A 25978-nucleotide genomic window follows, 5' to 3' on the forward strand; every position below is an offset into this window, starting at 1 on the left:
CCATTCAACAATACAATGTTACCTGGCAGCCATTTCTTTTGTATTTTGAGACAGTCTTCATGAGTACATAGTCCTTTCACCCCCCCTCCCCCTTCTTCCCTTCCTCTTCTCCTCCTCCCTTTTTACTAAATATGTAATGTTAGCACCTGTTATTTTGTTTTGGTTTGTTTAATTGTTGTTATTACATGTCTAAAACAAATAAAAAGATTTATATAATAACATCTGCTGTGAGTATCTCATTGGCCACCACAGTAAGCACACACCTGTGTCTCACTCTCTCTGACTGCACCCCTAATAAGACCGACAGATGGAGAGATTGAAACTTCCAGTTTTGAAGAAAAAAAAACTGGAATGGAATATTGTATTATAAAAAATATGTATGTATATGTGTATAAATATTGTATATTTATTATAAAAAAAAATAAATAAATCTGCAACCCTTCCCCCAATGACAAAACATTTTCCTTTGCCAAACATTAGCTCCTCTAAGTCAAAGGCCATGGTCTTCATAGAGAAAACAGTGATACAGTTTCAAACCACAGACAAACTTCACAAATGCACAATTTCCGGTGTCTCTTTTTACCTTGGAAGCTGAGTAAATATGAGTGTGAGCCAGCGGTGAACTCCACCACCTCAGTACAGCCCAGCTGTTTCTCCAGATATTCGCTGTCAATGTCTGCTGGTTTGCATCCATCATCCTGCTGGAAGTAGCAGAGACGAAGATGTTCACATTTTCATTGGGAGTGACCAAAATAGACAGGATTAGAAATGATTCATATAAGGGGGGACAGTTCAGGTTGAGAGGTTTGGAGACAGTTGGAGAGGAGAGGGTCATATGATTTGGACAGAAGAGGGACAGTGGATTTAACGGACAAAGAATGTTGATTATTGAGCTGTCAGGGAAGAGGAAAACAGGAAGATCATTTTGATTGTTTTGGTTATGTTCTGTAAAGCCCTAGACCTGAAAGACTATGGACTTTCTTTGCTCCCTGTCCTGTATTTTCTCTATTTGGGGGGGAAAAGTACTGGTTAACCTTCTGAAATTCATTTTCTTAACTCATTAAATTGGAAAAACATAGTTTAGAAAAACACATTATGTTCATAATTTCTTCTTTTTTTTTAATGAAAAATGTGGATATCCTTTCGGTTTTATAAAATGATTCTTGAATTTGGAAAACCAATATTTTAATTATGCAATTGTAGTTTTGGGCACCTTTGCAACTAAAACATTTGAATTGTATGAGTTTTATTGACTCACGTTTGCGCCGTACAGATTCCATTGTCCGAATTCATCCTGCCAGTACCAGAGCCTCCCTGTGGCGTGGATGAAGTCCGGTTCATCCAAAGAGGTTGGAGTTGAGAGCCTTCTTACTTTGTTTTGTCCACATGTCATTGTGTCAAAAAAAATAGGAGGGTTGCCACTGCTAAAAGACACAAAATTAAAAACTAATAATTCACTTGTCTGGGTTTTACTGCTACAGCACACATACACAGAAATACACAGAAAAATAACCTTTTTTTGGTACTAATCAACAAACTGAGTGCGAAGATTGTATAGATTAAGATTTATTGCTGTTTTTGCATGAATTTCCCAGCTGGGAAGATCTTTCAGAATTTCTGAATTTTATGCGCAGCAATTCCGTTTTGGTGGACACAAGACGATTGGTAGTCAAAATGGAAGCTAGTCTTTGCTAGATAAATTAACTTGCCATCTATAGTTAATGATAGTTGAGTCAACATGGTGCTAATTGTACTGGGAAGTGTGTGAGGACATTACAGGTACAAAAACAGTGAGACAAGGTAAGTTGTGCTGCTGGTGTGACAGAAGTTCAAGGAGGGAGTGGGTTGATGAGCTCAGAGCCCCTTTCTTCATTGCAGTGGTGATGGACCAGTCAGCAGATGAGGTCAGGGTCACCTTGGACTACAATTATTGTAGATGACATTGAGATTTGTAGTGAGAGTAGGGATCAGGTGGAAGAGAGCCCACAGAGGTGAAGATATGCATTAGAGTGAAGAGGAATGAAAATCAGTAGAAGCAGGACAGGACAAACTGCTTGTCGGGGCAAAACCTGATGACGCAAACTAATTATTCCTTACCAGAACAGCTTGTCTTTATTCTTAACTATGAAGACTCATATTGGCCCAGCTTTAGTTTATAAGCATGTTCATTTGCCTTGGAGATCAACAGATACTCAGTCGTACGTACATCAGTTAAGCCCTTGTATGATCGGTTAGTGCTTGAAGGATGTGTTTGGGATTATGCTCAGCCACTACCACACCAAAACTTAGCACTTAACTTGACTAAGTTATGGACATTTTTGTGCTTACTAAAATCAGTTGGCTTTGGCAGCCACCTTGAATTTTGGTTGACTTCAACAGTTAAACAGTCATAGTTGTACACCCAAAGGTTATTTTCTAAGAGTTTCATTAAAATCTGTTCAGTGGTTCATGAGATTTTTTGCTAATGTGTCATCTCAGGGGTGTGGCTATGAATGTGCCTGGCAGGGCCTCAGCACATATAGTCAAGTTGTTTACATTTTTGTGAGATGGCTACAAAATTGAGTTTTGCTCTGACCAAAGCACACTTGATGTTCCTAGGCACAAAGAAACCTTTTTAGACAACCTAATAAATTGACAGTTTATGCTTTAAACAACCTGTAGACCAAACATCAGCTGACTTGACATGTCAGCACATGCTTTTCTAACCTGCGTCAGTTCCTGTCATTCCTGAGGTGCTGACACACTAGTTACTGTAAGGATATCAGTTGGCACTTCCCCAAAGGCTTTTTTAAAATAAGAATGGTATTGGTTTCTTTTTGACTCGAAACCCCAAAAATATTATGTACAGCTTTTGAATGTTTGAAGGTCAATCACAGCGTGAAATGTGGGACTTAAAGGAGCTTGATCAGGAGGCCAACCTACCATGGAAATCTTGTAAAAGAAATAAAAGAAAAGAAATAAAAAAAAATGTCAGTCTCACTGTCCCTTGCAATATAGTGCCCACCAAAGCGAAGTTTAAACTCCACTTGCTGTGTTTAATAACATCTGGGGCACTAACCAACCAACTTTCCCACCAATGACATTTTTGCCCAAATCAGAAGCAAAAAGTCAGGCAGCTCAAAAGGACAAAACTGTCTGTGTAACTGCCAGCATGAGTGTCAAAATAAAAGCCCCATCAGTCAGATATGTGATGTATAAATTTCGGCTTGTCTGGCAACTTACTGATTGTTGCAGCATTGCTATATTGTCACTGTATCAGATTTTTGAAGCACTTGTAATGACAAAGTTGAAACCGTATTATTTATTTTAAAATAAAAAAGTCTGTCTCATAGGTCCTCTTCCCACTGGATGACAACTGTTCTCCATGACATGCATGACTTAGAACATGGGTGAAATTTGGAAAACCTCCTTCATTGTGAAAGAAATCAAGACGATACTATACTTTCAGTTCACATCAAATTTATTTTGAGAAGCTCTCCTGCTTCATCATCAGGACTACACACCACAGTCTGGATGGTATTCAGTTATATATTTCTTTTAAGCCCCAAGATGTTTATAAACCCCAGATGTTGCCCAACTGCTTAGAGTCTGTGAAAGGTTGGATGGCTGAGAACTTTCTCCAACTTAATGAGTCCTTATTTGTGTGTAAGATAGTGGAAAAACTTGGCCCTTTTGCGAATTTCACCAAATCTTCAGTTAGGAATCCCAGTGTAACCTTAGACTCAGCTTTTACGTTGGGCAAATCTCTGGTTTGCGCTTGTTTTTATCACCTACAAAACATTGCTAAGTTCAGTTCCATTGTATCATGCTCTGGACTTGAGATTATTTATGCACTTATTTTTCCACGTCTCAGTTTTGCAAGTCTTCGTTTACCTGCCACTACTGCCGCCATGCTCCTACACCCAGGACTCTGATACAATGCCACAACAATGATAAACCACTACAAACTTGCTATGGAAGTTTTGCACCCAGGAGCAGTTTTGGCCCAGTGGTAGGGAGGGTATCTTTCAGTCGGAGGATTGAGGGTTCAATCCAAGACACTGAAACCCCAACTGCCCCCTGATGTGCTTATTGGCAAACGAGTATAAATATAAAACAGTGCTGTGTGTATATAGTGGAAAGCTGTGAATGAGAAACACTGTAAAGCACTTTGTAGAATCTGGAGAAATTAAAAAGGCACAATATCTAGGAACCCACATTGTTCTTAATACATGCCTAAAGATCTCACCAAGACCTTGCAAAGATGATACACTGTCTGGCTGATTTTTCTACATTGTATTGTGAAGGTGGGCATTGAAAATGTTACAGTAGACTACACAGTCAGTGCAGGGCTTGATTGAAGTCCTGTTTTGTCATGATATAGCCTTAAAAATGAAAGTGTATCTGTTTGTTGTTTCTGAAATTGCTGAGTTAAGAAGTAACCTCTGTCCACCACTATGCTCCTGCTGAATGTTGTTCAAGTACCTGGAATTGTTGTTGGGGTCACAGTACTCCTCCTCAATTGCCTCATTACCAGGAAGGTTGGTCCACCGGTCACCTTCCTGAACCTGCCACCTGTACGGCATCTTGTCGTGTGCTTTACTACACTGATCTGGAAACACATCAATCATTAAAAAGAAGGCCTTTTCCATCAGACAACATGGGTTTTAATAAGAACCATAAGTTAGTACTCACCCCCGTGCTTACAGTAGCCTTGAATGAAGTACATGCATATCTGAGTTTTATCTAGTAAAAACAAAAGAATACAAAAATGAAGGTTACTTGTAGTTTTTGAAGCATTTATGTATTCTGTGTGTGTTATAGCTTGTGTATTTACCCTTGTAGCCATCTGTCCCCATCTCGGAGTCTGCTGGCCTCTGTTCTAAATTCTGACCATCATCAGCTTTTGCTTCAGTGTTGGCAGCAGAGATAGGGTTTCCAGGACATCTCAGTGCTTCTTTATGGAACTTCTCGCAAATGTGAAGTCTCCTGCAATTAATGGTTTTCTGGCACTGACCAAATTTTCCATCCCCGACACTGTAGTCATGACATATCTGAAGAGAAGAAGAAAAGGGCAGAAAGTTGCAATGAAGCTCCTTTTGTGATGTGAAATTAGGAGACATAGGGTAGAAAATGATGATACACATGTGTTCAAACCCCCAAATCAAAAGCAAACGATCTAATCAGAGCAACTTCTCTGGATGTGTGGCGTGTATGGTGTCGGGCTTACAGAAGGCAGGAGTGTGTCGTCGCTCTGCATCAGCAGCGTACAAAGCTCCTCTCTGCTCAGGCCCTCCAGCTCATGTTGTTTCAGTACCCGCTGGCAGTGGTCAGAGTTCAGATCGTGGGATAAACTGCAGCCGCCTCTGTTTTGTCAAAGAATTTGTATAACATTGCAAAGAGTAAGGATCATATTTAGAAGCTCACTTAAATAAAATTTTGGCACTTTTTAAAACACTTTTTTTTAAACTAAACTGAGACATTGTACGATGCAGGACTATGTCCTGACTTATACAAGGTTAGTTGTTTGTCATTCAGATTCAGGAATGGATAGGAAATGATTTGTAACTAGGATTATGCATTCAGATGACAAAAAAGTGACTAATCAGGCCGTATTACATCAGTGGAAAATGTATCTAGAGTCACAGGGAAAAGTACATTCTTAGCGTAGCGTTTGGGAAAAAAAAAAAACAAACAGCATAATATACACCAATGTCATTCCAATTTTTAAGCACGGTGGTGGAGAGGTGATGGTTTGGGTTGGTTTTGCTGCCACAGGACTTGAGCACCTTGCAGTCACTGAGTCAACCATGAACTCCTCTATAGACCAAAGGGATCTGGAGTCATGTGTGTAAATAATAGTCACACTTGCAGTTCTATTTTTAAAGTTTTGAACTGTAATTTGATTTGACAAGAGCTCAGTAATGATTTACAGTCTGGTCTACTGCAGAGATGCTCAACTGGTGTTTCCTGTATCTAATCCATGAGCTCATTTAAATTTGGCATTATATAAGCATTATTATCCTTTGCCATAATACCAATCAATGCACCTTTTGAACCACTCCTTTTCCTTTTCTTAGTTTTCAAGGAGCCCGACTTTCTACAACCTTTCAACGATGTATTTTATTCAAAACATCCAACAATGCATCCAGTAGAGCTGGTTAACAATTGCAGAACCACTGAAAGAGTCTTTGCCAGCTAAAGAGACAAACTTGGATAAAAACGATCTGTCTGTATGTCAGAACACATTGACTTGTATGAGCAACACCAGCTCTACCAGTTGTGCAGTCCTTGTTGACATTACCAGTGAAATTACTAATTTAAAAAAGCCACTCTCAAGCATTTTGCCTGTTTTTTTATTTTTTTATTATTATTTCTGAACCTTTCTGGGAAGTGCTTCTGTCACTTGCGGGGAAAAAGCGGTGGAACAAGATTCCAATGGAATCCATAAGCGCTGCACTCCAGTGAGGGAGAAATTATAAACTGAAAGTAGGATATATCCTGACGTATGAAACCAAAACTGAGCAATGGATTTATGTATTTAATGGAGATTGGGTTTTTCAGTAAGAAATCAATCTTATGTAATGGGTGCCAATTGAAAACATTTTATTGTAAAGATTGTCAGTTTAATACAATTACTGTAAGTTTGAGAGTAAAATAAATCATCAATCTGACAACCACAAACATATTTTCACCTTGATTCATTGATTATAAACATAGATAAAATATGTTAATTGTACATTTCAAATCTTCAATTTTAAAGCCATATTATCAGATAATAATTGTCCTTTTTGTTTAAAAAAAACTAGAAATATATTTACCTGTCAAGCAGGTGGCAGAGTTCGTTGAAGAGGAAGCTTTTACACAGGTGTAGCCCCCCGCAAAACCCCTGGCAGGTTTCAACTTTGCACAGTTTCAGACTGGTCCTGGCCACCACTTTCTGCTTCCCATCTGAAGAATATAAGACAAAGTTCCTGTGGTTGGAGATGATGTCGCTCGTGGACTGGCCTTTAAAGCAATCGGACATCAAATCATCTACATCGACAGCTCCGGTATTGGCGCAGATGAAATTTAATATTTCTGACTCCATTCCTTTTTACGCTCCTTCTGCTGTATTTCTTTCACTCGAAAGGCAAGAAAAGACTACAGCGTCTGAGAAGGGACTGCTCGTTTTAAGAGTAGAGCGAATACTTCGGCTGCTTAACTGAAACCAAAACTAAATTGAGCTAGAGGTGCTTTACTGTCTCTGTCAAACACTTATGCAACACTGAGATTCCCCTGTTTAATTACCTTTCGTGAGTATGTCGTGAGTAATCTTTTTAAATTTTTTGTCCCTGACTTCTAACTAAATCACGTGGAAACAATTGGGAGCTAAAAGCCGAACAACTAAATAAAATGGACATTAAACTACAGAAATCATTTGGCTCCACAAACTGTATGACAGTTCGCCAAACTGCTCCAGCTGCAGAAAGGAAGACCTAGCTTTTTAACGTTTTTTACGTTTTTTTTATTTTTATTTGTTGATTTCTTTGTCTTTGTGTTAGCAAGATTAGTTAAAAACTAATGAACAGACTTTGATAAAACGTTGTGATCCATCGTTGTTGTGACAATCCCAATCTGGGCTCAAAGGTCAAGGTTTAAGGTGACCCCCGTGCTCCAAATCTGCAATTGTTTAACATAGGAACATCAAACTGCACAACTGAACACTGCATGAGCCAAGTATGATCCCTATTGATTTCAAGGCCACGGCGTCCAATGGTGCTGTAACTCTGCAACCGTGGAACTTTGGACACCTCCATGGGTGGACTGTTCTGTTATTTTTACCTCCACCAAGGAGGTTATGTATTTTGGTAGCGCAGGGTTGTTTGTCCATTCGTCTACTGAAAAACTAATTAACAGAATTGACTGAATTTTTCGGTTAATGTTGGGGTTGTCAAAAAATACAAGTGATTAAGTTTGCCTTCTTACGCCAAAGAATTTGTCTTTATAAAGACCTGTATGTTATCCAAAATCAGGGGCACCCACAGGAATTTTGGGCCTAATGACAGAAAATAAATAAATAAATAATTGCAGGCTCAGGTAGGCTACCTGAGGTAGACAGACAGAGAAATCCCCACAGATTCCCTGCAGTGACACTAACTGGTATGTCAAGAAACACAGTTTTGCTAACCTTCTTCACTGGGGCAGGGAGGAGGAGTTACGCTGGTATGGGCTGCTGCTGACTCTGACTCATCTGTTTAAGTGCGGTAAAGGGTAGAGGAACTATGATATGTTTTCTTTCTCCCACTGGATGGCGGAGTCAGCACGCCTTTAATCTTTGAATATCTTCGGTGGGGAGGGAGCAAAGGCTTGCTGAATGGACGAAGAGGAGTGTGTGTGTGTGTGTGTGTGTGGTATTCCCTTTTTATTACCCGACGCAGAACACAAAATTATAGCTATGGCATATAAAATAAAGATTTATGAGATAAGGCTAACTGACCTACAGTCTAAAACTGAAGGTGTTGGGAATGTAGGCGAAGCTGCAGGTCTCCAGAAATGATCCAACTGAGTTCAGTTCAGCAGCTGTCGACGAGGCGCTGCTCAGCTTAAAGGGAGAGAGGGAAAGTTCGGTATGATTTTGTTGACAAGAAACTAGAACTCCACTCTTTTTAGCCAGAGAGGATGTTGTAATGCCACCATCCTCCACCTGAGGGCGACACGTCGTTGCATGACTTCTCATAACTAATGGGCTGGAGATGAGAATTTCATGTAAGTCTACAAATAAAACAAAATATATATTTTTAATGTTTTTGACATACTCTTTAATATTAAGTCTTATAAAAAATATTAGCATTTCCAATAAAACTTCAGATTTTTTTTTTATTTCCTCAGGCAGCAACTTTCCAATACCCAGTTATAATTTCAAAACATTTACACATTTTAAAGGTTTTTTATTGTGTAAATACTGGAAAAAAAATCTGACATTGGGTTTAATTTAAAGGCTTTCCAAATCGGCTGAAATGCTCCCCATTTTAGCTGATTTCTCCAGTCTTCAAATGTCAAATTTGTTCAAATGCAGTTTTTTTTGTTTTGGTTTGGTTTTTTTTTTACACTGCTGTCAGCTTCACATGAAACAGTTCTTCTGGCAGAATATTTAATATTTTTGCCAACGTGCTACAGCTAGCTGCTGCTGCCATTATTTGCATGTGCGATAAAACCCCATTAATGTTATGTAAATATCTGTAAATTTTTATTTTTCCTCCACACAGAACGGCCCCTACCTCCTGTTTTGAGACACGCTGAGGGCTAAAACCACACAGAATACATAAATACAGCCAATGAAACCCACATTGAAAAACACACAAATGCTGATGGATCATTCAAGTTATAATGCACATTTTAAGCATCCAGAAGTTGGACAGCAGCTGTTTTATTTATTCATAGAGAAGCTTTTTATCTCTATCATGCATCTTCTGAGTTGTCCTGTTATGAGTTCCTCCTCTGGTGACATTAAGGTCAAAGAGGAAATTAGAACATCTGTTTGATATTAGTTTTTTTTTACTGTCTGAGTATGTTTGTGCATGTTGAAACAGGGCAAGACAGAGGGAGGAGAGTGCCTCAAACCCCAGGGTCGGTGAGTGTTTTAGCCTTGCAGGAACTTGGTCGACGCCGTCACGATGTCAGGACCCGAATTCTTTCATGGGACTGAAAACGAATCCTCTCAATGGGAACGGATTGGGGGTTTTAAGGTTTGGTTTAAATTTAGGGTCAAGGGTCGAGTCTCCAGGAAATGATCGCGAGTTGTGTTTGCGTGTTGGAGATGGGGGTCATCTTCTTCCCTTCGCAGATTCTTGGGAAACACTTGCGGATGGGAATCTCCTCTCTCTCTCTCACACACACACACACACAGCAACCCGATGTTTCCCTGTTGACAAATCCTCCCACACACCCTCTCTTCCTCTCCTCTCCCATACACTCGCATGTATCCCTTCACCTCTGCCCTCTCCCTGATTTTGGGAGGCGGCAGCAAATGGAGTCCCAGGCTCTTAATACCAGAATCCGTAGCCTTTTAGGCAATGTGTCTTAGCAGACCATTGGTCACCAACTTACAAATATTTCTCTATTTAAGCTAGTGCAGACACCAACCCCTCATAGTTCAGATTCTTTTATCTAATCAGTGTGCGTGGGGTTTAAAGCAAGGGTTGCCAGATGGTTGCCAATCCAAGCAGCCAATTTGTTAGATGATACAGAAAAGCCTTGGGACCCAAAGATTGTTTTCCCTGCTGTTCTAGGAAGTGAATCAACAAACTGCAGGCAGTGACGATCAACGAGCAGCGCTGCCTGACTCTATTTTAAGTAATGGCTGAGTTGCCCTTTGGCAAGGCAAACCCTCCCCTAATTGCTCCCTGGACACTCGAGCTGCTCTCCGTACTCTGCGCTTGATTGCTCAGTGCTTTGAGTCTTTTGCGCAGTTTCTGATTGGTTAAACGCAGAGGTGGATTTTAGGTCAAGGTGCAAAATGCACGCTAATAAAATAAAGATTCTGCTTCCATTCAGACGCACAGACCATGTTATGTCAGGCTTTCTACACCTTTAAGTAACAGTTTCCAAACTTTTCAGCTTCTTACCCATAAAATGACATTACCTGAGCCTCATAACGTCTGACTCTATCACTGCTTGAGGTATATTAGCATTGCTAATGAGCCAATTAAACAACCATTGTACTGGTTTCACCTGCTTATGTCTGCTGTTTGTATTTCTCATAAGGAGAATGTCCCATTAGCAAGCATTTTTAAGTTTAATTTGATTTCTGGTGATCCCCTCATGACCTTCCAGTTGGTGTTCCATGACCTACGGGGGGATCCCAACCTCAACTTTTGGAACCACTGCCTTCTTAAAGGCATATTTTGGTCGTTTTTAAAAGTGCTATTTGTCAAATAGTTACCAATAGCTAAAACCTTGATGTCTTAGAGAATGCAATACTGAAGGAAAACGTCTTTGGAAGCACTGAGTTTTGAAGGCAGAAAGGTTTTCTGGCAATTTTGTTGAAATTAGTTCTTCTTCTTCTAATAATAATAATAATAATATCTGAGTGCCTGCAACAATTAATGATGTCTTTGACAAGTATTTTTGACAGCAGTTTAGTTTGTGCATTTGGTTGCAATATGCAAATTGAGCCACTCGGTGTCACCACTTAGCCCACTTCCTTCAACAGCTCCAGAATACGTTTGCTTCATTTAAAATGATTGTTTTCTTGGATGTTTGGAGTTTTTCTCCTGCTACTCCAGCTCTTTGCTGCACTTTGGATGGCATAAAAACCCAATTTCTTAAGTTTGACTAAATAAAACAAATTTCTGTAGTTTTCTTTTTTTAATCTACCAGTGCTGCATTCAGAAAAGCACATCGAAAAAAACAGTCTTTTTTTGTCCTTTTACTGTTTCATCGGGTCCATTATTGTTTCTTTAGTTATTTATTTATTTTTTTTACATAAAGCTAAAACAGTGGCCATAAGGTTTCATGCTTACAGGATTTATGAGTTTATGAGGGTTTGGGGATAATATTAGCACCCCGATTTGAGCAGTGGAAAGCACAGAAAGGTCCATTGATCAAAGAGACGGTTAACTTTCATAGCTGGGGGGAAAAACAGATACCACACAATGACAGAGAAATAAAGAAACCAAACAAAAAGACAAGATATTTAAAGAAAGAGCACAAAGACACAGCTACCACAAGGAGGTGATAAATGATCACAAATTAAAGGAGTCAAGATATGCAAAATGGCAACAAAGTCACAGAAACTGATAACAGCAATTTATAATCTGAGCACATAAAAAGATATAATACATCTTCACAGTGGCATAAACTGAGCACAAAGATGGAGTTTGTATTAAAAATACATTTTTATGGGCTCCCTTATACAATGTTCTGTGCAGCAAGTGTTTCTTCTGCTGTTTTGTTGAATCCCCCCAGATACCATTTAATTATAACAAAAAAAAGAAAAGTGCACTTGTTTTCTGATTTGTCACCATTGACCATGTTAAACGTCAGAACAAGCCCTAAATCATCCCAGCTCCTTTGTGCTTATTCGGCTTTAGTTTGACCCATTTCTTCCCCTCCGTAGAACCACCGACCTGCGTGCGCGCGCGAGTCCTTCAAGCGCCATAATTGTATTTCACATCAGACACCGGAGTAATTTCTAATAACGCGGGCATTTCCTGTCGCGATTCGGAGACACAGCAAGCAGGAATAAGGAATCCGGAAAGGACGTTTCGACCCCAAAACGTGCGTCAGAGGTCGGGTGAGTGTTTGGGTCCCGTGTCCCACAGCAGCATCCTCAGCAGGGCGACAAACGGCGTCTTCATTCAGAGATAACGCTCTCTGAACCCGAGAGACGCCGGACTTTATTTGAAAAGCGTCCGATTTTAAAGAACTTTCGATTTATTGGTGAAAGTTGCCAACTAACAATAGATTTAAGAAAATGTGTTAATCAGTATTAGATAAGTCTTTGTTTCGGCATGGGTATAATACACCAAGCGCGTAAATTTCTGCAGAAGATGTGAATGATTTACGTCAGTCTCCGCTGCCGCTCTCCATGGAGCAGAACTCCGGGATTACCGATATGGATCCAAACATTTCATCATTTAATGGCATAAAATGGCTGGTGTTCTTTTATTCATCAACGCCGAATTAAAGATTGATTTTTTCCTGTTTAGAATCAGCCAAATTCATAATTTACTTATATTTATAATAGTCTGTTTGAGCAAAAAACGTTAAATTATTAATCTTCTGAAAGGCGTTTCGTTTTCCACATGCGTGGGAGGAATGACACGGTGTTGGGTAATAAATAGGCGACGTTTTCTTTTGATATTGACGTGGGAGCATAACCTGCACGTTACTGCTCTGAAATGAGCAGGTTGATTATTTTATTGACAATAAAATTTCCCCCCCTCTGTACGGTTGAGTTCATCCTTCCGACCGCATCAAGGTCCTCCTTTGCGTCTTCAAAGCAGCAAGGGGGAGGGGGTCACCCAGAAATGCTGCTTTCTCAGGTAAATTTAATAAAAAATAAATAAACTAATACTGCTGCATTCATGTACTTAAAGCTGGGTGATCATGGTATAATTTATATTATAATTAATAGGCCACAACTGTACTATTTTCCTTCTAGGGTGACAAAAATGCATAATAGTTTGGCAATAAGCAGCTAAAATTATCGTTTGAAAAATTGTTTAAGGCAATATTTTAATATCTTGTCTGCAGGTTTGTAAACTGTAGCTATTTTTTCGTCCCTCGCGGCAGTTTGTCATTAAAGACGCCCATAATAAACTCCCTTCTCACCGCCAAACTGGTACAAGTTTAGAAATCTGATACAAAGCAGAGCTGTGTCAGGCTGGCGGAAGTGCTGGCCACCGTGACCGGAAGATCCCGAGTCCGCACCTTCAAAATAAAACGGCGTTTCTACACCACAGTGGGAATGACTTGAACCTTGGATGTTTACACTCAGAAATCTTAAAAACACTAAATATATATAAAATATATGATTTTACAAATGAAAATCGGACAAGTAGGTTATAACAATTATTACTCAGATAAAAGCTACAGTGTATAAAAGGTTGTTTTTTTTTTACTTGCAGTATTGAACAAAAACTAATAAGCTTTAAAAAAAAAGGGTTAATAAGTGAACATACTCACTAATAAAGTGGGGGTTTTATTGCTTAATTTAAATTATTTTGAATTGTACATTGGTTAAAAACATTTTTAATTAAAGCAGACTTGTTTTTCATGTCACATATGTCATATTGTGGTTAAAAAAATTATATTTCAAATTCTAATGAAAAAAAATAAATAAAAAGTGTTACACTGAGTTCTGAAATTTGTTAAAGAAGCTGTAACTTAATTGCTGAAGCTGTGTTGTATATTTGTATACTACGTTTGGATTTGCCATGTCCTGGATGACTCACGATCTACACCAGCATGTCCCATTTAAATGTTTTGTCCTACAATTAGATGTGATGGTAGTCAAAGAAAAGAAAAAAAACACATGCCAGGCCCAAAATAAACAACTACAAAACAATTGTCAAAATTAATTTACCAAATTTACCATGTGTGTTTAGTCTATCCAAGTCATTTACATTTGTGGAATCATTTACCTACAATCATTTTTTGCGGCTTTTATTCTGAAGGACTGTACCGGAAGCGTGTGTCGTAATCGGCGCAGCTCGACGCCTCGCGCAGAGACGGGCAGCGTTCGAGTCAGAACAGCTGATGCCGCTCTTGACTTCCAGAGCTAAAAATAATCAACTTTGTCCACTCCGACTCCCAGTATTTTGTTCCTCTTCTACTTTTCTTTATTTTTTTTTTTAATTTTACGTCTGTTTGCTCTCTTTGTTTTTGTTTAGTTCCAGCCGTCCGGAATGAAACTGTGTCAGTGAGGATTATTTTATCCCGAGGTAAGAAGCTTTCTGGATAAAACACAAACCTAAAAGGGCTGACAGGCATTTTTAACTGATAAAACCATTTGGACAGAAACAGCTAGAGGCAGAAAAGAAGTGGCATAAATTAGAAGTTTGACATTAGCAGTTAAAATGAAGGAGAACCCCAAATAATGCAGTAAAATATTAATATCAGAGCAGATGAGGCAGTAATTTAAAATGAAGTAGTGAATGTTAATTAGTTTTCTTCATGAATCCGTCCTTCTATTTGATTTCTGTGTGCATGTATGTTATACTCGCTGACTCAAACAATGTCAAGCACCCAGCAGGTGCAGTTTGGTCCACATGCAGCCCGGTGATGGGCGTGTCACTGATTCCATTCGCAAGGCACCAGTGGCGGTGTTATCAGGCAGTTACCAGAGCGTCGGGCAGTCAGTCAAAACGGAGGGTTCCGAGGCCACCAGATGTGCCTTTCAGGTACATTAGGCTGCATTGCTTGCGCTCGATGCAGTTTGCGTGAGGTCAAGTGTTTGTGTCGTGTCGTCATGTGGAGCTCCCAGCGGCGCCATGTTGGAATCTGGGAATGTGCGCGTTTAGGTTGCCCCAAGACGGACCACCCCAAAGGTGGATTGTCATGCCAGATGCAGGTGTTGGACTTCTTCATCACCCCACGTTGTTCTGCACTGTCTCGACAGCTGGGATCAGTCGATCATGAGTTTGTGTGCAGGCTGCCATTAACACTGGTGCGTTTGGAGGGGTGCTGTAACCAGAAGTCAAGGACTGATAAGTGGTGTTGTACCACGTTTATCGTTGAGACTTTGGACCTTTAAGGACCAGTCTGTGTGTGTATGGTGATGCAGAGGGAAGAGGACCAACCCTGCCTCCACTGTGGAAATACCCACCTGTGTTACTTTTGGATTCGTGGCGTGTCCGCCTTCAGGTCACCTCCGGTGGTGATTTGGGGGACCCTGATACCACAGCACTGCATCAGTGACATCCACATGTCTTACCGCTCCTGACACGGCACCCTTTTTCAATGCTCATCCACACATGAGCAGGTGTCTAAGGTCCGCCTGCATCATGTTGACGTTCTCCAGCGGACAGCTCGGTCAATCGTGTGTGGGACCAGCTTGGACTGAAAGACAGACTCAGATCAGCAGTGTGACCATGTTCTGTCCCGAATCCATCCATCCATCCATCCATCCATCCATCCATCCATCCATCCATCCATCCATCCATCCATCCATCCATCCATCCAGCTGTCAATTCATCCAGTCATCATTTGATCCATCCATCCATTGCTTCATCCAGTGTTCAATATCACTTGGTGTCTTTCTTCCCTGACCTAAGTGATCTTTTTAAAAATAAAATATAATTCATGTTAATGCAGCTGCAGTTTTTTTCTGTGATCTCACCATCAACCAAACACTGGGCTCCCTTTTTTTGTCATCACGTTCATTACTTGCATCCTGCAAATCCAAAGTTCTCCTTTTTAAAAGTCTGCTGGTTTGCTCATGTCAATTTACTCCAATTCTAATCCAGTTCAAATTTCTGAGTAAAACTTTCGACATTTCAGATGTTTAAACGATAACTGAAGCCAACCAAATCATACCACAGAGCAATATTAAAAAAAAACAAACATTTATATTGGAAGTGTTTTTGGAGATGTTTGTTTAAAGTGTTTTACGCTTTTTTTGATTTGATAGAAATATGAGGAGTAAATATCTGTGCCTTTATTGCCTTGCTATAAGGTTACTCCGTGTGTAAATATTTAAATCCTCCAGTCCTAAAATAGAAGCAGCAGCAAGAATATTTTCTCTCCCACAAGAAGTTGAAGTTTAATTTGGTGAACCTCTAAACAAATGAAACCCACAATAAATGCTTTTAAATATATGCAGCTTTCCAAATCTAATGTGGTTAAGACATGAAGCAGTTTTGTGATAAGAAAATAAGTAAAGACTTTGTTAAATTTCTTAAAGCTAGAAACCATTTAGAGATTAGCTTATAGGATCATTGCAGCGTATCGGATTTTCAACTCTTCGGGTTTATTTACGGTGAAGGACTGGGATGCAGAGAACATGTCGCAGTGCCACTGAAATAGCTCTCATGTCTCACATGAGCCCGTGCTCCTGAGTGCGAGCTCTTAAACTTGACATGCCACAGAAACGTCTGACCTTGTGTTCAAAGTAGCTCACGTAGCACGGGACGGTTGATATTTGTTTTTGTCTCTTATTTCAATTTTTTTCCCGGCTGTGTTTACGTGTCGTCCTCACAGAGCGACTCCAGGTTTGTGCGGATCTGCAGGCCGGTGGCATGGAGTGGGCGTTCTGTGGCAGCAACAAGAATCTCACGCCCTACAAGATCGGGGAGAACGTGCTGAAAAACGGCTGCTTCGTGGACGCTCTCAGCCTGGTTCCCCATGTGTTCCTGCTCTTCATCACCTTTCCCATCCTCTTTATTGGTAAGCTATCTAACATGCATCCATTTATTTATTTATTTGCATCCCAGACATGCAACACAGACGGAACTTACAACTGCAAAGGTTTCGTCAGTCTCTGATGTTTTTATTTTATCTCACAACATTTAAAATGTTGCAAACAACTCTTAAGGTGTCCAACAGAATAGGATAGTCCCGTTTTTTTAAATTTCAGAATCTTTACATTCTCTGTAAAAGGCTGAGCAGCTTATGTCTGAGACTCACGTGATCTAATATTATCCAATATGAGCAGAGAAGACAATAAAACTTGACTTTCTAAAGGATGTATAAGTAGTAATATGGTTTCCGGCACGGTCTTGAGTTCCCACCCACCTGCATGTCTGTAGTGTGGAGTCCACCCTCCCATCGTCTGGATAACTTGTTTCTTGATACTCGAGTCACCTCCTGCCCGAATCCCTCTCGTATAGGCCTAGCTGCCCATCCAGTGCGCCTCCCTGTGGTCCTGATTGCCCCCATCCTAAATCGTGAGGGCTCAACAAGGCTTGACAACAAGCCCTGGAAAGATGTATCCTCGAAGGCAGCAATATGTCCCTCTAAAATCTGGACTTTCCCGCATTAACCCTGCTATCGCAGAAATGGAAACCAGCGTTTTCCGAGCACACACAAATGCGCTCCCATCCTATCGCAGAGCCTGGTCGTTGGACTTGCAGAGAGCAGCTTATTAGTGTGCCCGCTTGGTTGGTACAGATTTCCTCCTTCTGCAGTGTCATTGTGCCATTTCATGCATTATACAGGTTTGGATTAATGTAGTGATTAGGAGAAGATGGTACATTATTGCAATTTATGGTGTGTCGCGATATATGGTGTCTCACAAAATACATGATAAATGCAATATATTGTATATCGTGATATATGGGATTTATTGTGCATTCCAATATAGTTTTGAAATAAGCCAGAATTAAATTTAGGCCTGCTTTTTTTCCAAGCCTTTTGTCTGAAAGTCACATGTGATCCATACATGGATTATTAGTTATTATCTCCACCAAGGAAGTTGTGTTTTCGGTAGCGTTGATTTGTTTGTCTGTTCGCATGATTACCTAAAAAACTAATGAATAGATTTCGTTGAAATCTTCAGGAAACGTTGGGGTTGTCACAACAAACAAGTTGTTAGATTTTGGTGGCGATCCGGATAAAGGTCAAGGTCACAGTTGACCACTTTGTAAAAGTGGTCAACTCGTTCCCTTTGCTAAGGAGGTTATTAAAAACTAAGAAACAGATTTGGATGAAATATTTAGAAAATGTTGGGTCATGATCCAGGTCACGATTCTTTTGATGCCATGGCCTCGGCGCAGGTTGGCAGTCACCGAGTGCTTCTGGTTTTGTTTTGTTTTGTTTGATTTGATTTGAAACATTTAACCTCTTAAACAGCTGTGTGGCAGAGAGGCAAACGACGAAACCCTGCGTGGCTTGCTGCTGTGTTGTGCTGTGATGCTGTAATCTGTGATTCCTGCATCACTGCGTGAGATCTGGCAACCGGAGCAGATGTTGTTTATAAGAGCTTTTCCTCTTTCTCAAGCACACTTTTTTTATAACCATTCTAATAAGAACACAGCAGGGATTTAATTTAAATTTTACCAGCATGTCAGAGAATACGTTTCAAAATAAAATATTGGCAGTGGTTAATTTGTGTAGATGAGGGCTGTGGTTAATTTCAGTACTACAGTTGTCAAAACGATGGAAAATCTGCAAAAACTCAGCTGTGCAACAAAACAGAAGCTATCAGGATTTGTCTCAATTTTAGTTTGATCAAGTTTTGGTCTTATTTCTTCCTTTGGTTTATGTATTTTATTTTTTTAGTCAGATCAGTACCTGTTTTAGTTTATCTAGCCATCTGCTTCCCCCGCACCTGGTTCTAATTTATTAATAATCACACCTGCTCCTTATTTGTTATATTCCTTCAGTTAATACAGTCTCATTTATTTCTTATCAGACCCTTTCTTTACCCGTTCTGCCCTGCTGTAAGTTTTTACGTGTTTCTAGCTTTTGTCCAGTCTGTTTAAATCAGTTTTGTTCCGGTAATAAAATCCCTTGGTTTCTGCATTTGGGTCCTTCAACCGCCATTTGCCTTCATACTGAGCCAGAGATGCCATTTTTTTTTTTTGCTTTTTGGGTTTTCTAAATGACCTGGAAAAAGAAAATGAAAGTGGAAAAATTTAATAGGATGAGTGGAATTGAACAGAAGGCTGCAAAAACAACATCAGTGTATAAAGAAATAAAAAGGAAATGACAAACAAAAGTCAAAACATGGAAAGAAGGAATATTTTCTGCTGCTATGAAAAGTAGGCAATCATATAATTCCCTGTGTGTTTGCCTGCCTGTTAGCAAAAATATTGAGTTAAAGTGACTTATCCCCAGAGATCTGGAATATCTGAGCGCTAACAGATCAGATCACCCAGATTCTCGCGGGCGACATGCATCCCCTCAAGGAACGCTGCTTTCGTTTATTGTAGTTTTAGTGTTTCTGGATCGCTGTCTGTACTCAAAGGATCTGTGTTTGTGTGCAGAAAGTGACTTCTGCAGAAGCAGATGTTCTCTGTAGCTTTGGAGAACGGTTCCCACCACGAGCCCCCAGCTCCCAGCTTTCTCCCACGGGACTCACTAATTGATGCTCGATGACTCTTTGTCTGTTTTAGTTTCTGTCTTGTAAACTTCTTGTTCCATTTAGTTAGAAAAACACTGTCCACTTTATCAAGAAAACATTTATTTTAATTGAATGACTTTTTTTTTGTCTAAATTAATAGCTAAAACGCGTCATTTTTATAGTTGCACGATTTTCTTGGCTTTATAAAGCTTTATGAAGGTTTGTAGTAATTACATTTATGAGGATTTATGACCAAATTTTTTTTTCTTTTCTTTTCTGCAGATCTATGGGTTGAAAAAAAAAAATTTGTAAATAAAGAAGTCATTGTTAAAAGTAGCATTTCAGCAGCAATTCTCAAACTGAATGTGCTATTAGTAATGTTCCATGACAGATTTAGGGTTATTTTTTTTAAATGTAAAAAGAGAATATGTCTGTTTTTGTAATGTGCATCTAATTGTCACCTCCTGTCCTAAATATCAGATGTGTGTGTGTGTGTGTGTGTTTGTCTATTAGCAAAAAAATCTCAGGAACTAGTGGACAGATTTTAATGAACTTTTCTTTAAATTAATTACTGGACATGCATCTTCGACTTATGAAATTTTGGGGTAAACTTCATTCAAGATGGCCACCACAACCTAACTATTTTAGCGCATACAAAGGTGGCGATAACTCAGACAGTTTTACAGATATTGGGCTAAAATTCGGTTCGGTAGTCGCCAACACTGATCTCCATCACATACTCTTAATGCCAACAAATTGCACGAGAAGTTTGTTTAAAACTTGGGCATTAACCATTGGAGTCTAACCTCTTTGTCTCTTAGCAAAATATCTCATGATTCACTAGATAGATTCTAATAAAACTCACAACTAAATAACGTTTTGTGCCGACTTGGTTAAAAATGGCTGTCGTAGTTTATTGACATGAGCAAAAACAAACATGACGATAACTCAGTTGATTGTGCAAATATTGAGCTAAAACTTGGTGTGGTAGTAGCTAAGAGTCATCTTTATTACATACTCTGAACTCGAACAGATCGTATGAGCTCTTTATCTAAAACACTGGCACGTGTTTGACATGTATTCCTTTCAAAAATGCTAAATTTTATGAACAGAGGAAGCAGGAAGAGCTGATCGGTCTCCGTATTTGTGTTGATCTTCCAGGCTGGGGAAGTCAGAGCTCGAAGGTGCAAATCCATCACAACACATGGCTCCATTTCCCCGGCCACAACATGAGGTGGATCCTCACCTTCCTGCTGCTCTTTGTCCACGTGTGCGAGTTTGCAGAAGGCCTTGCCGCCAGCAAGTGAGTCCGGTGCGGTTGGAAAAAAACTGCTTTTCCCCTGAAAATGTGGTTTGGATATTAAGTTTCTGTCTTCCTGTAGCGTTATGAGCCACAACAACCTCCATCTGTTCATGCCAGCGTTCATGGGTTTCATAGCAGCCACGACATCGGTGGTTTACTACCACAACATAGAGACGTCCAACTTCCCCAAACTGCTGCTGGGTAAGATGACGGGAGCTGCACGAGTCTGTTCTGTTTTCATTTTTATCTGTTTTTTAAAAAAATGTACAAATGTAAAATGTATTTAAATAATATAAATGAAGACGATGAGACAAAACATGTATTACTTGGGTTCATACTTATGTGTTACGGTAAAAGTCAAAATAAAAGTTAGAATTATTGCACTCTTTTTTTTTTTTTCATTTTCCAAATTTGATATGTTCTGTAGTTCTTACAATCAAGCCAGTTCAAAAATAAAGCAAAGCATTATTATTAAATCTGAAAATTACCTGTGCATAAGAACAAAATTAGGTACTAAGAGCTCTTTTTTTTTTCCTTTGTAAAAAGGTTAAATATCACAGATTGTGTTGGTATTTTGCAGCAACGGCCCTTTAAATATCCCAGTTTTTGCCACTCCCCCCTGCAGTACTCTTCATTTACTGGGTGTTGGCGTTCATCACGAAGTCCATAAAGCTGTGGCAGTTTGCAGTGTTCAGTGTCGGCCCGCGGCACCTGAGGTTCTGCATCACGGCTCTGTTGGTGATCCTGTACGGGCTTCTGATGGCGGTGGAGGTCAACGTCATCCGAGTCAGGGTTGGTTACCGCGTTTCCGAACAGCACCGGCAAAACTCCCACTTTCAGCCGTTCTTCTTTTTTACGTAAACGTTTTTGCCTGTGTTTTGTTTCTTTTTTTCTTTGTAGAAATACGTATTCTTTACCAACCCTCAGAAGGTGAAACCACCAGAAGACTTGCAGGATTTGGGGGTTCGCTTTCTGCAGCCGTTTGTCAACCTGCTCTCCAAGGTAGATTATCTTGACTGTTTTTAAGATGAGTGGAGTAAAACGATAAGCTAAATCCAAATCCATAGATGTCCAAATAAAAGGTAAAAACTGAACCGCAGCCCAGCTTATTTTGAGCTAACTCTGTTTTATCTGTGGGAGATTTCGTTGGAGCAAGAGTTGGCGCGTGGTTACAGAAAACAGAGCAAGTTTTTGGCACATTTCTAGGCGACATATTGGTGGATGAATCCTCTCATCATTGGAGCCCATAAGAGGCCGATAGAGCTGAAGAAGATCGGCAAGCTGCCCATCGCCATGAGAGCCCTGACCAACTACCTGCGACTCAAAGACGCCTATGAGGATCAGAGGGTGAGCCGAGGAGACGGTTTGAAACTTATTTTTAAGGTTATTTTACCGCTGATTTCCCAAATGAATCACCTGCTTTGCTCATCTGGTTTCCATCCACCTCTTGCTGCGCAGACACCCGAGGAGCCAGATCGGTCCCCGTCGATCTGGCGCTCCATGTATCGGGCGTTCGGCCGTCCCATCCTGCTCAGCAGCACCTTCCGTTACCTGGCGGACCTGCTGGGCTTCGCCGGGCCTCTCTGCATCTCTGGCATCGTGAATAACCTGAATGTCAAAGATGATCCTCCTTCAGCGGACAAGATGAACGTGGGTTTGGAAGTCTCGTATTACTCCTTCAGTAATATCTGTAGCACTAACTGAAAACTTATTCTGTAAAGCTCTAATCGAGAAGCGCCGACCGGTCGGCGGGGGTCTGCCGGCGTCGTCTTTATTCCTGACGCTGCACCGGCCGGCTCCTCCGAGGCGAGAGGTGCGCTCGATTCTGCTGCATCGATGGGGGTGCGCTGAGGTGGGCGGCGACAGGGGGAGCGCTTGACGCTTCTGAAGTGAAGATATCTTTAGACGAGCCAAGATTTGCAGGGGTGGGATTAGATGTGTCCACAGAAGAGAGAACAGAAGTGTGTGACACCGCTGGGTGTTAAGTCTAATAATAATAAAAAAGAATGATTCCAAGAATAAAAATGAAGAACCTAAGAGAGGCATGATGTGCACTGTACTATACATGTATAATATACAGTGCATTTTCCTGATATGAAGTAAAAGTTAACAATATGAACACACTTTAATACCAACTGTAACACAACAAATAGGCTCACAGCTATGATATATATATATATATATATATATATATATATATATATATATATATATATATATATATAAAAAGGTGGGAAAGGAGCAGTGTTTTTATTGATTATTACAAGCCAGTAATAGGAATAAGAAAGTGTTATTAAATAGGCTTTGCAATGCAAGTAAATTATTGTGGGTTTATTTTTTCATATTAAGATTACTTGCTTGTTTTATTATAAGAGTAGTAAACCCCTGTTTTCTGCTGTCGCCTCCTGTAGGGAAGGTGACTTTAACATTTGCCTATGCTGCCTTTTTAAAAAATTATTTTTTAATAGCCACATGTCTCAATAGGACGTAGAAATGCGAGACAGATACACAAAAATAAAATGGGATATCATAGATTCTTTCATTCTGTCGGTGAAGAATCAACTTTTTTTTATATAAATGTCTTAGTCATTCTGAAATATTGATATTTGTCAGCATTATGTTTGAGGTTTTAAATTAACCATAGCAGTCCAATAATACCAAAGGAGCCTTAGACAATGACAGTAAAATGTGCTCATTACACCTTACTTCCTTCTGAATTCTGTTGTGAATTGGCGCCATTTTAAATAAATTAAATTGAGCTGAAATGCATGTGCCTCAGTATAACTGTGCAAGCAAATGTGCAGTACCGAGTAAAGGTCCTGAACCATCTCTTATTATCACCTACTGCCAAAAAGCGACAATGTTTTAGTCTCTGTGCGTTTGTTTGTCTATCGTGTTAGCAGAACATCTCATGAACCAGTGGGCAGGTTTTATTGAAGCTTTCAGAAAGTGATCATTGGGTTGGCTCACTCGAAATTATCTACAACTGTTTGCAGACGCTGAGCTGAAATTTGGTTCTGGTTCACTAACAGATTGCACAAGAGCTCACAGTGACACCATCTTAGTCATGCAAAATGGTTTTGTGCCCTTTGCTCATACTTTGGCTCTGCTAATGTTACTAAAACTACAAACGAGACTAAAGTCTTGTTAGGTGCAGGCACAGGATTGTTGTGTTCGAGATTAAGAGCAGATTAGTGGGACATCCCAGGTCACGGAGTGGCTGCTGTTAAAGTCCAGTGACTCACTGCGATGTCACTAAGGCGTTGGTCGCAGTCTTCATGTCATCATCTGGTAAAATAATGTGTCTGTAATTTAATAATATACTGCTGCTATGATGTTACACATGCTCTCACACGTTTCCAGGCCTATTATAGATGTCTAGGACCTTCACAACCAAAACAACCAACTAGATAGCCCCGTATTTGTCTACAAATCTTGTTATTTTTAAAGAATTTTTAAAGAACTCAGATTTCTGAATTAGATTTCTGATTAAAAACTTGAACAAAGAAAACTTTGGTTTTCAATGTACTAAAGTCTGTCGTCAACTAAAAAACTGCCTTCATTAATTAGCGTGATCTGTGGGTTTTTAGTTTTATTTGTTGTACTTTAAAAAAAATCTGTATTTAGGTTTTGTGTCTTCGCCCTCCTTTTTTTTCTCAACCAATAAATAGTAAAGAAATATGAAAAAGATGGAGTTGCATGAAGGAAATTATATAAAAATAAATATATATATAAATAAATATATGTATAAATAAAATAAAATTTTAATACATTTATATAAACCATATGTTGAAAAAGTGGGTTTCAAACAGGAAGAAATTGTAGGTTGATCGCTGCTTCGCTGGCAACGTTTTTGCGAAACGATTCGTAAAAAAAAAAAAAAAAAAAGTGGCTCCTTGTGCAGTATTTCTGTGCTCTAAATTTTAGAAGTCTGGTGAGCTTTCTCCAAATGAAAATAATTGTTTCAGATTATTCATTTATTTTTAACTAGTGTAGGAATACATTGAGGAGATCCTGCGGGTCTTTGGTAGTCACTGCCTGGGTAAATACATCAGGGAATGACCCACAAACCCTCATGGATCCCCAGCAACTTGCCATGTAGGCCTCACCTGTGTGAGCGATGGTCTCAGTCTGACCACACCTATGAAAATTGTCTGCTTCAGCTACTCTGACTCCTATTAATGATAATTGCCTGGATGTGGTCACCGAGCCGATGCTTGCAATCAGCTCAGGACATCCCTAACTTTTGCCTTTATCCTTAAACTTACCTGTTTTAATTAATGCACAGAAGAAACATGAGAAATAAATACCGGCATATACTAACAAGCCCATTTTTTTTTTCTCCTAAAATGTATCGGCACATTATTACAATCCAGTATTTTTAATATTTAGCGTGGATGTCAGCAGTTTTAATCCTCTATAAGTGTTCACATTAACACAATATTAGAGAAGCACGTAGTTGTGTTATTGATGAATGTTGCGATGATGGTATTAGTTGCGATAAACCCACCGGTTTTGTCATCACCACAGCCAATACTCTTAAGTTGGCTGGGAGGGAGGGGTTCATCTGATTTTGGCATGCAGTTTGCTTCTGGAATTTTGTAAAAAGTTAACTACTGTACTGATATTGCACTCACTGAAAAAGTGCATTTTTGATTGACCGTGTAGGCCTAATTCACACCACTTTTTGTAATAAATCAAGATGAGCTGGGCCGACCTCGTGGCTCAACGATCCCACAAGTCAACAGCACATTAAAGAGGGTGAGGCAGACGGAAAGAAACCAGACGCTCCTATGGACGGCTGGCAAAGGAACAGTTGTGCTGGCAGAGCTCACGAACTCCTCTTTAATTCATGCCAACCCCCTCCAAAGGTCGCGGCTCGAAGGAGAAGCAGAGCAGATGCTTTTTTTTTTTTTTTTTTAATGACGGTATGTTTTCATTCACTGCGACTGGACGCTGTTATATCATTGTCAGGTGTGTTTAAGAGGGAGTAATGGGTAGCTGAGACAGAACACAGAGCAGGGCTGCATTTTGAAGTGATGTGGAAAATTCCCCACTCACCTCGCACGTCGCGGCACTTTGACGCAGAGCTTCACCATCGGGTTTTTGAATCCACAGCGCGCGGCCGCATTAGATGGGGCTTTTCGTTTCGTTTCGTTTCGTTCCGTACAACCTGGAGTTAAAAACGTAATCTCAGACTGGTTTGC

General features: G+C 39.9%; 2 protein-coding genes across 6 annotated transcripts in view; one reads left to right on the forward strand and one right to left on the reverse strand.

The window, feature by feature from the left end:
* Positions 1–7215, reverse strand: part of LOC108233223 (protein mono-ADP-ribosyltransferase PARP12) — an 11127-nt gene extending 3912 nt beyond the window's left edge. Inside the window, exons 1-7 of one of the 2 annotated variants that reach the window (XM_037981347.1) lie at positions 6801–7215; positions 5210–5345; positions 4817–5033; positions 4675–4725; positions 4465–4591; positions 1259–1424; positions 584–698 (exon numbers count right to left, since the gene is read on the reverse strand). In XM_037981347.1, the coding sequence (XP_037837275.1) occupies positions 584–698; positions 1259–1424; positions 4465–4591; positions 4675–4725; positions 4817–5033; positions 5210–5345; positions 6801–7069 (1081 nt within the window). In that variant the 5' untranslated portion in view covers positions 7070–7215. Of the gene's footprint in view, positions 1–583; positions 702–1258; positions 1425–4464; positions 4592–4674; positions 4726–4816; positions 5034–5209; positions 5346–6800 lie in introns of both variants that reach the window. The other variant, XM_037981346.1, reaches the window with a different exon arrangement.
* A 4893-nt stretch (positions 7216–12108) lies between these two features.
* abcc9 (ATP-binding cassette, sub-family C (CFTR/MRP), member 9) overlaps positions 12109–25978 on the forward strand; it is a 74460-nt gene continuing 60590 nt past the window's right edge. For 2 of the 4 annotated variants that reach the window (XR_005234411.1, XM_037981214.1), the window contains exons 1-7: positions 16704–16851; positions 20630–20771; positions 20851–20972; positions 21397–21563; positions 21672–21773; positions 21978–22118; positions 22230–22421. Coding sequence is in view for 1 of the 4 variants with exons in the window: in XM_037981214.1 (XP_037837142.1) it covers positions 16704–16851; positions 20630–20771; positions 20851–20972; positions 21397–21563; positions 21672–21773; positions 21978–22118; positions 22230–22421 (1014 nt within the window). In the remaining 3 variants the exon portion in view is untranslated. Of the gene's footprint in view, positions 12257–14357; positions 14409–16665; positions 16852–20629; positions 20772–20850; positions 20973–21396; positions 21564–21671; positions 21774–21977; positions 22119–22229; positions 22422–25978 lie in introns of those variants that run through there. The other 2 variants (XR_005234409.1, XR_005234410.1) reach the window with 2 other exon arrangements.

This window comes from Kryptolebias marmoratus, linkage group LG18 (genome assembly GCF_001649575.2).
Source record: "Kryptolebias marmoratus isolate JLee-2015 linkage group LG18, ASM164957v2, whole genome shotgun sequence".
Taxonomy (NCBI): domain Eukaryota; kingdom Metazoa; phylum Chordata; class Actinopteri; order Cyprinodontiformes; family Rivulidae; genus Kryptolebias; species Kryptolebias marmoratus.